This window comes from Hyperolius riggenbachi, chromosome 3 (assembly GCF_040937935.1).
Source record: "Hyperolius riggenbachi isolate aHypRig1 chromosome 3, aHypRig1.pri, whole genome shotgun sequence".
Classification (NCBI taxonomy): Eukaryota; Metazoa; Chordata; class Amphibia; order Anura; family Hyperoliidae; genus Hyperolius; species Hyperolius riggenbachi.
Genome location: NC_090648.1, coordinates 12581454 through 12593647, shown reverse-complemented (window position 1 = coordinate 12593647; position 12194 = coordinate 12581454). Strand labels below are relative to the sequence as shown.

Below are 12194 nucleotides of genomic sequence, written 5' to 3'. Positions count from 1 at the left end.
GTTGCTATTTTTGCAGATGATACAAAATTGTGCAGAATCATCAACTCTCAGGAAGATAGTGTCATATTGCAACAGGATCTGGATAGGATGGCTATATGGGCACATACATGGAAGATGAAATTCAATGTTGAAAAATGTAAAGTCATGCATTTTGGTCGTACCAATGGTCTAGCACCATACAAAATAAATGGGATACAGTTGGGGACATCAAACTTGGAGAAGGACTTAGGAGTACTCATCGACAACAAGTTAAATAATCGTACTCAATGCCAAGCCGCTGCAGCTAAAGCTAACAAAATTTTGGGATGCATTAAAAGGGAAATAAAAACTCGAGATGCTAGCATAATATTGCCCCTGTTTAACTCTCTAGTAAGGCCACATCTGGAAAATGAAATTCACTTCTGGGCACCACATTACAAAAAAGATATTGCAGTTTTAGAGCAGGTGCAGAGACGAGCAACAAAATTGATACGTGGGATGGAAGGTCTCGCTTACCAAGAAAGGTTAGATAAACTGGGTTTATTTAGTCTAGAGAAAAGACGCCTTAGAGGGGATCTAATTAACATGTATAAATACATCAGAGGGCAATATAATAGCTTGGCGGATGAGCTTTTTGTCCCTAGGCCTTCTCAAAGGACTAGAGGACATGATCTGCGCATGGAGGAAAAACGTTTTAACCATTTATTTAGGAAAGGGTTCTTTACAGTAAGAGTGATTAAGATGTATAATGCATTGCCACAGGAAGTCATTATGGCAAACTCTATACCTGCATTTAAAGGGGGCTTAGATGCTTTCCTTGCGTTGAAAGACATCCATGGCTACAATTACTAGGTAATGCCTAATGATGTTGATCCAGGGATTTTATCTGATTGCCATCTGGAGTCGGGAAGGAATTTTTCCCTTTTGGGGCTAATTGGACCATGCCTTGTAAGGGTTTTTTCGCCTTCCTCTGGATCAACAGGGATATGTGAGGGAGCAGGCTGGTGTTGTACTTTATACTGGTTGAACTCGATGGACGTATGTCTTTTTTTCAACCAAAATAACTATGTAACTATGTAACTATGATTTACATGCTGACATTTATCACATGGTGACATTTTTACTGTTGGCAGGTGATGTAGCTGCTGCATGCTGTTTTGGCAGTTGGAAACAGCTGTAAACCGCTATTTCCCACAGGTTCAACAAGGTTCACAGACAGGAAACTGCCAGGAGTACCTCGGTACTCAGAGCTTCTTGTGGGAGGGGTTTCACCACAATATCAGTCATACAGCGCCCCCTGATGGTCTGTTTGTGAAAAGGAATAGACTTCTCATGTAAAAGGGTGTATCAGCTACCGATTGGGAGAAAATTAAATTCTTGGTCGGAGTTTCTCTTTAAATGAGTCATCAGGCAAAACATTAAAAAAAAAAAGCTTTACCTACCTGGAGCTTTCTCCAGCCCCTAGCAGCCGACTGTCCCACGCCGACCTCTCTGCCGTCGTCCCGGGCTCCCCGCACGGTGCAGAGGCAGGCCTCGAGGTCGTCCTTACTGCGCCTGTGCAGTACGCCGCGGGCAACGTGGCCATGATTGACAGCGTGCTTCATGAAGGTGCAGTAAGGACCTTGGCCTTTGCACCATGCGGAGAGCCCGGGACGGCAGCAGAGAGCGAAGTGGTCAGCGTGGGACAGTCGGCTGCTAGGGGCTGGAGAAAGCTCCAGGTGAGTAAAGCTTTTCTTTGCTTTTCTCCTGATAACTCATTTAAAGTTACTTTTATTCAACCAGCAAGTAATTTTGGGAAAATGACATCGTTGTCTCCCAAAAGATAATAAGACGATGTACAAAGGGGCATTGTTGTGGAAAAAAAACATTGCTCAGCTTTTATTTACATTTGAGCAAAAAGTGTCCAGTCCAAAATTATTCATACCCTTCTCAATAATCAACAGAAAAGCCTTTATTGGCTATTACAGCAATCAAACACTTCCTATAATTGCAGACCAACTTTTTGCATGTCTCTACGGGTATTTTTGCCCATTCAGCAATTAGCTCCGAATCTTTCAGGTTGGCGGGTCTTCTTGCCATCACTCTGATCTTTAGCATCGCTCCACATATTCTCAATTGGATTCAAGTCAGGACTCTGGCTGGGCCACTCCAAAACGTTAATGCCGTTGTCTGCTAACCATTTCTTCATCACTTTTGTTGTGTGTTTTAGGTCATTGTCATGTTGAAATGTCCATTGGTGGCCAAGGCCAAGTTTCTCTGCAGACTGCCTGATGTCGTTGAGAATCCTCATGTATTGTTCTTTTTTTCATGGTGCTGTTTACTGTGATTAGGTTCCCTGGTCCATTGGCTGAAAAACACCCCTGAAGCATTAGGTTCCCACCACCATGTTTGACAGTGGGGGTGGTGTTCTTTGGGTTTAAAGAGAATCTGTATTGTTAAAATCGCACAAAAGTAAACATACCAGTGCGTTAGGGGACATCTCCTATTACCCTCTGTCACAATTTCGCCGCTCCTCGCCACATTAAAAGTGGTTAAAAACAGTTTTAAAAAGTTTGTTTATAAACAAACAAAATGGCCACCAAAACAGGAAGTAGATTGATAAACAGTATGTCCACACATAGAAAATACATTCATACACAAGACGGCTGTATACAGCCATCCTTTTGAATCTCAAGAGATCATTTGTGTGTTTCTTTCCCCCTGCAGCTATCTTCCACTGAAGTGTCAGGCTGTTTCTTCCTGCAGAGTGCAGACAGCTCTGCCTGTATGTAATTCCTCAGTATGTGAAAGCCCAGCCAGCTCAGAGGAGGATTTATCCAGCTTGTAAAAGATAAGAGAAGAGAGAAGCTGCTCTAATCCTAAATAATGCACAGGCAGTGTGCAGAGAGGGGCCTGGAGGGGGGAGATGCATCACAGAACCACAACACTGAAGAACTTGGCAGCCTTCCAGACACAGGCCTGACAAGAGAGAGATAAGTTGATTTATTACAGAGATGGTGATAGTAGAACGTGCTGCAGTGAGCCAGAACACATTAGAATAGCTTTTGGAACTTGTAGGATGATAAAAAACAGGATGCAATTTTTGTTACGGAGTCTCTTTAAGGCTTCTCCTTTCTTACGCCAAATGAAGGAAACATCACTGTGACCAAACTATTCAATCTGTTTCATCTGACCATAACACAGGATACAAGAAGTCTTCTTATTTGTCCAGATGAGCATTTGCAAAGGCCAAGCGAGCTTTTGTGTGCCTTATCTGGAGAAGTGGCGTCCTCCTTGGCCTGCATCCCTGGAACCCAGCATTGTGCAGTGTCCGTTGGATTGTCTGCCTTGAGGCATTGCCACCAGCAGAGCCCAGATTAACCAGGATGGCCTTGTTGGAATTTCCACAGCGCGGAACATCTTGTATTTTTTAATAATACTTTGCACTGCAGCCACTGGAATTTGAAAACATTTAGAAATTATTATTATTATTTTTATTTATTTATATAGCGCCAACATATTCCGCAGCGCTTTACAACGCACAATAAGACGACAAGGGGAACATAGATACGACTAACAAATGTACAGCAGAGTTCCAAGCAGCACAAATATTGTTACAAAAACAGTAAACATTAGGAGGATGACCCTGCCCTTGCGAGCTTACAATCTAATGGGTAGTGGGGGACACACTAGGTAAGGGGGTGGAGGATGGATGAGGCAGTGATTCTTTGCCTCTGATCACATTGTGACAGATAAGTAAATAAGGGCTATAGAGTGTTATAAGCTTAACTGAAAGGTGTGCTTTAAGAGTGCGTTTGAAGATGCCCAGGTTTGGAGCAAGACCTACAGGTTGTGGAAGAGAGTTCCAGATAAGGGATGATGCTTGTGTAAAGTCCTGGATGCGAGCATGAGAGGAGGTGAGCAGCTTAGAGGCCAGGAGAATTTCTTGGGAGGAGCGGAGGTTGCGGGAGGGACAATATCTAGAGATTAGTGAGGAGATGTATGGAGGAGACAACTCGTGGAGGGCTTTGTATGTTAGAGTCAGGAGTTTGAACTGGATCCTCTGGGTAATGGGTAACCAGTGGAGAGAACGGCACAGTGGGGCTGCATCGGAAGAGCGTGTGGAAAGGTGAATGAGGCGGGCCGCTGAATTTAGTAGGGATTGGAGAGGTGCTAGCCTGTTTTTTGGAAGGCCACAGAGCAGGGTGTTGCAGTAGTCTAGGCGGGAGATGATTAAAGCCATTCTGATGCCTGACTCTAACCACACCCCCCCGACACCTAACCCTAACCACCCCCTCTTCCGATGCCTGACTCTAACCACCCCCCGACACCTAACCCTAACCACCCCCCTTCTGATGCCAATGCTACCTCTAACTACACCCCCCATGCCTAACCAACCCCCTCTGACATCTAACTCTAACCACCACCGATGCCTAACCAACCCCCTGCAATGCTAACCTTAAAAGACCCCCACAGCAACCTTAAAGGAGCCTCCCACTCACACATACACACACTGATGCCTAACCTTAAAAGACCCCCATTGACCCCTAACCATAAAAGACACTCCCCCACCACCAACCTCCTTAACTGGAAATGGCCTTGTAGCCTTTTCCTGACTTGTGAGCAGCCACAATGCACAGCCGCAGGTCCTCACTGAGCTTCTCTGTCTTAGCCAGGACTGTCCACAAACCAACTGCAGAGAGCTGCTTTTTTCACATGTTAAGTTGATCAAAATAGCTGTTCCTAATTAATCAGGGTAATTAGGATGCTTTAGAACAGCTTGGACTATTTGGAATGGTATAGAACTTTGGATTTTCCCACAGACTGTGAAGGGTAAGAATCATTTTGAACTGGACAATTTTTGCTCAAATGTAAATAAAAGCTGAGCAATGTTTTTTTTCCCCACAACAATGCCTCTTGTACATCGTCTTATTATCTTCTGAGAGACACCTATGTCATTTCCCGTCAAAAAAAGAACTTGCTGGTTGAATAAAAGTAACATTAAGTCAAAGTTTGCCAGGGGAATGAATAATTATGGGCAGCACTGTAATTGATTATTGTATCTCTGTTGAAGTGATGATAACATCTGTAAACAATGAATAGTACCTGCTGTTCCTGGCTCATTTTTGTAATGTAAACATTGGCAGCAATAAATTTGTGTTTGAAAAGAAAAGCCAAATCAGTAGTATTATTGATCAGTGCCTCATTTTAAGTTATTTTAAAGTGTACCAGAGACCTAATAAAAAAAAAAAAAGTTTTATACATACCTGGGGCTTCCTCCAGCCCCATGCGCACAGATGGCTCCAACGCCGCCGTCCTCCACTGCCTGCAGCTCCGGTATCGGGTCCCGTTTGTTCTGCCAGTCGCGGCCAGTCTGTGCAAAAGGAAGTGCACCCTTTACGTATCTCTCCTGTGGCCACAAGAGAGATGCAGTGGGATGCAAAAGTTTGAGCAACCTTGTTAATGTCATGATTTTCCTGTATAAATCGTTGGTTGTTATGATAAAAAATGTCAGTTAAATATATCATATAGGAGACACACAGCGATATTTGAGAAGTGAAATGAAGTTTATTGGATTTACAGAAAGTGTGCAATAATTGTTTAAAGGGGCACTATGGCAAAAAAATTTAAAATATGTGAAAACATATACAAATATGTTTTTTCCAGAGTAAAATGAGCCATAAATTACTTTTCTCCTATGTTGCTGTCACTTACAGTAAGTAGTAGAAATCTGACAGAACCGACAGGTTTTGGACTAGTCCATCTCTCCATAGGGGATTCTCAGGGATTTAATTATTTTCAAAAGCACTTAGGGCTGGTGCACACCAAAACCCGCTAGCAGATCCGCAAAATGCTAGCAGATTTTTAAACGCTTTTTTTTATTTTTATGAGGCGTTTTGCTAGCGTTTTGCGGATTGCTGCTGCGGTTTTCAGTATAGTAGATTTCATATATTGTTACAGTAAAGCTGTTACTGAACAGCTTCTGTAACAAAAACGCCTGCAAAACCGCTCTGAAGTGCCGTTTTTCAGAGCGGTTTGCGTTTTTCCTATACTTAACATTGAGGCAGAAACGCATCCGCAATCCAAAAAATGCCTCACCCAGGCATTTTTCGTTTCTGCAAAACGCCTCCCGCTCTGGTGTGCACCACCCCATTGAGATACATTGACCAAGCAGATCCGCAGCCGCAAGCGGATCTGAAAACGCCCAAAAAGCCGCTCGGTGTGCACCAGCCCTTAGTGAATGTCAGTTGCTCTGTCCAACTGCCAAAAACTGTGTAGGGAGCAGGGAAGCTGGCCAGCATCATTGTTTAAATCCTTTTTAGGGAATATCTCTATAAAGAATAAAGGCCATGCTGAGAATCCCCTATGAAGAGATGGACTAGTCCAAAACCTGTCACTTCTGTCAGATTTCTACTATCTACTGTAAGTGACAGCAACATAGGAGAAAAGTAATTTATATCTCATTTTACTCTGGAAAAAAATTTACTTCTTATTTGTCTATGTTTGCACATATTTTACATTTTACAATTTTTTACCATAGTGCCCCTATAAACAAAATTAGGAAGGTGCATAAATTTGGGCACCACAAAAAAGAAATGAAATCAATATTTAGTAGATCCTCCTTTTCAGAAACGACAGCCTCTAAACGCTTCCTGTAGGTTCCAATGAGAGTCTGGATTCTGGTTGAAGGTATTTTGGACCATTCCTTTTTACAAAACATCTCTAGTTCATTTAGGTTTGATGGCTTCAGAGCATGGACAGCTCTCTTTAACTTACACCACAGATTTTCAATTATATTCAGGTCTGGGGACTGAGATGGCCATTCCAGAACATTGTACTTGTTCCTCTGCATGAATGCCTCTGGGCCCGTTTCCACTAGAGCGAATCCGCATGCGTTGTCCGCATGCGGATTCGCATAACCAATACAAGTGGATAGCCCTGTTTCCACTTGTCAGTTTTCTTCTGCGTTTTTCTGTGCAGGATTTTTCTGCACGGTAGAGCCTGCAGAATTCGCCTGCGTGTGGAATGCAGGCGAATCGCAGGCAATGTATTTAATAGGGAAATCGCATGCGTTTTTTGCATGCGTTTTTTCCCGCGATTTCGCATGCGATTTCGCATTGAAAGTAATGTTAAATGACACAGGCAGTGACATGGATAAAATCGCATATACCTTGCCTATGCGAAATCGCATGCGAAATCGCGGCAAAAACGCATGCGAAATCACATCCGCATGCGATTTCGTCAGCGGTGCTATGCAGCGATTCCGCACCGCACTAGTGGAAACGGGCCCTTACTGGATTTTGAGCAGTGTTTAGGGTCGTTGTCTTGTTGAAAGATCCAGCCCCGGCGCAGCTTCAGCTTTGTCACTGATTCCTGGACATTGGTCACCAGAATCTGCTGACACTGAGTGGAATCCATGTGTCTCTAAACTTTAACAAGATTCCCAGTCCCTGCACTGGCCACACAGCCCCACAGCATGATGGAACCACCACCATATTTTACTGTAGGTAGCAGGTGTTTTATTGGAATGCTGTGTTCTTTTTCCTCCATGCATAATGCCCCTTGTTATGCCCAAATAACTCCATTTAGTTTCAGCAGTCCACAGCACCTTATTCCAAAATGAAGCTTGCTTGCCTAAATGTGCTTTAGCATACCTCAAGCGGCTCTGTTTGTGCTGTGGGCGGAGAAAAAGCTTCCTCTGTATACAGCATCTCCTTGTGTAAAGTGCGCCGCATGGTTGAATGATGCACAGTGACTCCATCTGCAGCAAGATGATGTTGTAGGTCTTTGTTGCTGGTCTGTGGGTTGACTCTGACTGTTCTCACCATTTGTTGCTTCTGTCTATCTGAGATTTTTCTTGGTCTGCCACTTCAAGCCTTAACTTGAACTGAGCCTGTGGTCTTCCATTTCCACAATATGTTCCTAACTGTGGAGACAGCTGAAATCTCTGAGACAGCTTTCTGTATCCTTCCCCTAAAGTTAAACCATGATGGTGAACAATCTTTGTCTTCAGGTCATTTGAGAGTTGTTTTGAGACCCCCATGTTGCTACTCTTCAGAGAAAATTAAAAGAGGAGGGAAACTTACAATTGACCCCCTTAAATACTCTCTTTCATAATTGGATTAACCTGCATATGTAGGTGAGGGGTCACTGAGCTTACCAAGCCAATTTGAGTTCTAATAATTAGTTCTAAAGGTTTCGAAATCAATAAAATGACAACAGTGCCCACATTTATGCACCTGACGAATTTTGTTTAAACAATTATTGCACACTTTCTGTAAATCCAATAAACTTCATTTCACTTCTCAAATATCACTGTGTGTGTCTCCAATACAATATATTTAACTGACATTTTTTATCATAACAACCAACGATTTATAAAGGAAAATCATGATGATTAACAAGGTTGCCAAAACTTTTGCATCCCACTGTACGTAAAGGGTGCACTTTCTTTTGCACAGACTTGCTATGGCTGGCAGAACTAACGGGACCCGATACCAGAGCTGCAGGCAGCGGAGGACGGCGGTGTGGGAGTGATCTGTGTGCATGGGGCGGAAGGAAGCTCCAGGTATGTATAAAACTTTTTTTAATTAGGTCTCTAGTTTTCTCTATATGCACTTAAAGGATACCCGAAGTGACATGTGACATGATGAGATAGACATGGGTATGTACAGTGCCAAGCACACAAATAACTATGCTATGTTCCTTTTTTTCTTTCTCTGTCTGAAAGAGTTAAATATCAGGTATGTAAGTGGCTGACTCAGACAGGAAGTGACTACAGTGTGACCCTCACTGATAAGAAATTCCCCTTTTTATCTCTTTCTTTCTCTCAGAAGCTATTTTCTGCTAGAAAAGTGTTTTATAGTTGGAATTTCTTATCAGTGAGGAAGTGACACTGCAGTCACTTCCTGTCTGAGTCAGGAATGAGTCAGCCACTTACATACCTGATATTTAACTCTTTCCGGCAGAGAAAGCAAAAAAAGGAACACAGCATAGTTATTTGTGTGCTAGGCACTGTACATACCCAGGTCTATCTCATCATGTCACTTCGGGTATCCTTTAAAGGACAACTGAAGTGAGGGTAAAATAGAAGCTGCCATATTTGTTTCCTTTTAAACAATACCTTTTACCTGGCATCTTTTTGCTCTTTCATGCTCATTTCATTGCGGTCCTCGTGAGATTTGCAGGTAACTTACGCTCGCTCAAGCGCCCGTTCCCTGCAGACAACACAGGGAGCTGGCATGAACAGCCTGCCAGCCTCGATCGGAGCTGGCAGGCTGAAATTAGGAAAAAAAAAGGTAATTTAAATGTGTACAGTGCTGCGATATAGCGCACCACTGAACTGAGAGTGTCACTACCACTAAACTGTCCCTCGGATAGTCTCACAATCTAATCCCTGATATAGTTCTATGCGATGTAGGCAAAGTGTAGTGTACGGATCGCAGCCTAGGGCCAATTTGGGGGGGAGGGTGCATAAAAGAATTTTTTTTTTTTCAAAAAGGATAATTTTTTATCAATTAAAAAAAAAAATGAAGATTGCAGCAGCGATCAGAGTCCACCAAAAGAAAGCTCCATTAGTGGCAAGAAAAGGAGCTAAAATTAATTTGGGTGCTATGTTGTATGAGCGAGCAATACACCGTTAACGTGGCGCAGTGCCAAGGCCTGGCCGAGGCGAGAAAGGCTCCAGCCTCAGGGCGCAGTGTAGGAGGGGGCGCACAACTCACTCAGCTATCATTCCCCTATTGTGTTTTAAGCAAAGAGAAATAAGAAAAGGGGATACATGGCAGTGACTGCAAGCCAGATAACTAGAGATTAAGGTGTTGGGGACCCTGGGGTACCTCTTAGGGCCCGTTCACATCACAAACGCGGATGGCCATGCGTGCGGAACGCGTGCGGACCGCAACGCGTACGAACGCACGCCATCCGCGTTTGTGTGCGTTGCGTGGCTGATCCCATCACTGAAAAGTGAATGGGACAGCCATGCGTTTTTACAAAAAATGCATGCAGCATGCGTTCCCGGACCGCACAGGTCCGGAACGCATGCAGTGTGAACATCAGACATTGCACTCTATGCAATGTCTGATGTCGTGCGTGTCGGCCACCTGCACGCGTTTCCAAAACGCGGCTGGAAACACGTGCAGTGTGAACGGGGCCTTAGTCTAAAGGCCCATACTCACGGGCGAGAAATGTGGCCTGTCGCCAGCACACGTGAGCGTGTGGGCGACAGGCCGGCGACAGCTTCTCGCCAGGTCCCTCCGCGTACACACGCGGAAGAGGGACCAGCGGCAAGGCGGAAGCTGTCGCTGACGTTCCTCCTCCCCCCGCCGGAAGCTCCATGTACCTACATGGAGGTTGCTGTCGCTAGTCCGCGTACTCACGCGGACTAGCGACAGTTGCGGCGGGGGGGCAGCGGCGACTGTCGCCATGCGATTGAAAGTTTCAATCGCCTGGCGACATGAGCGACGGGCGACAGTTCGGGGTGCGCGCGCGTGCGGCGGCCCATACTCACGGGCGACCTGTCGCCGCAACACGCGCGCGCCGCGTGTTGCGGCGACAAATGTCACTCGTGAGTATGGGCCTTAATAGCAATCAGTGTGTGACGGCTGGGGTGGGAGGGATGAGGGAGGGGTCTTAGTCTAACAGCAATCAGTGTGTAATGGTTGGTAGGTAGGTAGGGATAGAGGGGCGCACTTTGGTGTCTCAGCCTTGGGTGCTGGAGGACTTTGTTCCAGCTCTGCGTAGTGCTAAATTGTAAAAAAAAAAAAAAACCACATGGTCTCTAGGGGGGTGTAAACCTGTGGTCCTCAAGAGGTTAAATGTTGTAATAGCAAATTATATTTAATATTTACTGTCTCATATTTTATTTTAAAACTATAATGTTAAAGAGTAACTGTCAGGCTGCAGAAGCTAATTTAAACCTCTATTCTCCTGTGTTAAACAGTTTAGAAGGAAGCTCAAAAGCCATTAGTGAAGATAAACATCTCAGTTACCTTTGATGTGTGCTTATCTTAAAGGCTGTTATAGACCCATAAAGACGCAAGCCGCAGCTAAACTGCAAAGCATTCTGGGGCCCTCCCCTCGGCTGCTAATGAGACGTTACAGAAGCTTGTAATCAGTCTAGCTGTGTAGCACTGATAAATCTCGGGGCAGAGTACTCTGCAGGAGTCAGCTATTGTTCCTAGCCACATGGCTCATTAATATTCACTGCACACCGTGTTGTTCAAGAAGGAGCTTATCTGTGATCAGGAATCAGGCAGGACATGACGACACATTTGACAGAAAAACATGGAGCCTGCCATGAGCTGTCAGGAGCATCTATCTCTGCATATACTATATACAAATTCTGTGAAATCCAAACGTGGACAGTGAAATGCATATGTAATGTAAGTACAGCCAATCTTTAGCTACTGATATATGTGTTTATTTTCTCTGAGACCTTATACCTAACAGCTCCTCTTTAAAAAAATAGTTTCTTATTATTTCTTAAATAATAACAATTGTTAAATAATAATTTTCTTAAAACGTAAACAAAATAATTCTTAGCGATAAGTACCGCCCAAAGAAAGCCCAATTTGTAGCAAAAAGGAAAAACGTATAGATCATTTTAGTGTAATAAGTAGTGATAAAGTTATTGGTGAATGAATGGGAGGAATGCTGAAATGTGAAAATTGCTTTGGTCAATAAGGGGAAAACCCCTTGATGGTGAAGTGGTTAAATGTCAGGCTGGAGTCTGGTGTATTTTGTTAAGTATGCGTTTTCTATGGGGTTTTCAGGAGTGCTGCCTACGGCGCCATGGCCTTGAGCTGTTTGTATGATCGACAGAGGGCATCTGAGTTCACAGACACCAGAGGTCACTTTGTGGTCTCATCTTCCTTCAGGAATCTGGGAAATCCCAGGCCGTTCTTGGAATGAGTGAGAGGGATGGGGTTAATGGAGTGAAGGGTCAGAGGTCCAGTATTCAGCACAGGGATGGGGCGACATGTTACAGGTGCCTCTACAACAAATCCATTACCAGGTATTACATCAGCAACTGCTTTCTCTCTTTCTGTTTTAAATGTAAGTATAATTTAGAAATACACAAGTTTTATTAATACTAATAACTAAAATGGAAATGTATTTAGGGATACAGTAAGGTTACATTACTGGGGCAGGTCCTTGTTAGATAGCAGAGAAACCGCAGACTGTGTATATATGGCAAACTGGCTGCCTTGTGAGCCCAATCCGTTCATGTGGAC

The 12194-nt window shown here is 44.0% G+C and overlaps 1 protein-coding gene across 6 annotated transcripts in view; it reads left to right on the top strand.

The window, feature by feature from the left end:
* The window catches only part of EPO (erythropoietin), a 105634-nt gene that overhangs the window by 72687 nt on the left and 20753 nt on the right, over positions 1 to 12194 (top strand). Inside the window, exon 1 of one of the 6 annotated variants that reach the window (XM_068273858.1) lies at positions 8440 to 8527. The exons of the other annotated variants lie outside the window; for them this stretch is intronic. Within the exon in view, the coding sequence (XP_068129959.1) occupies positions 8506 to 8527 (22 nt within the window). The 5' untranslated portion in view covers positions 8440 to 8505. Of the gene's footprint in view, positions 1 to 8439; positions 8528 to 12194 lie in introns of those variants that run through there. 6 annotated transcript variants of the gene reach the window in all.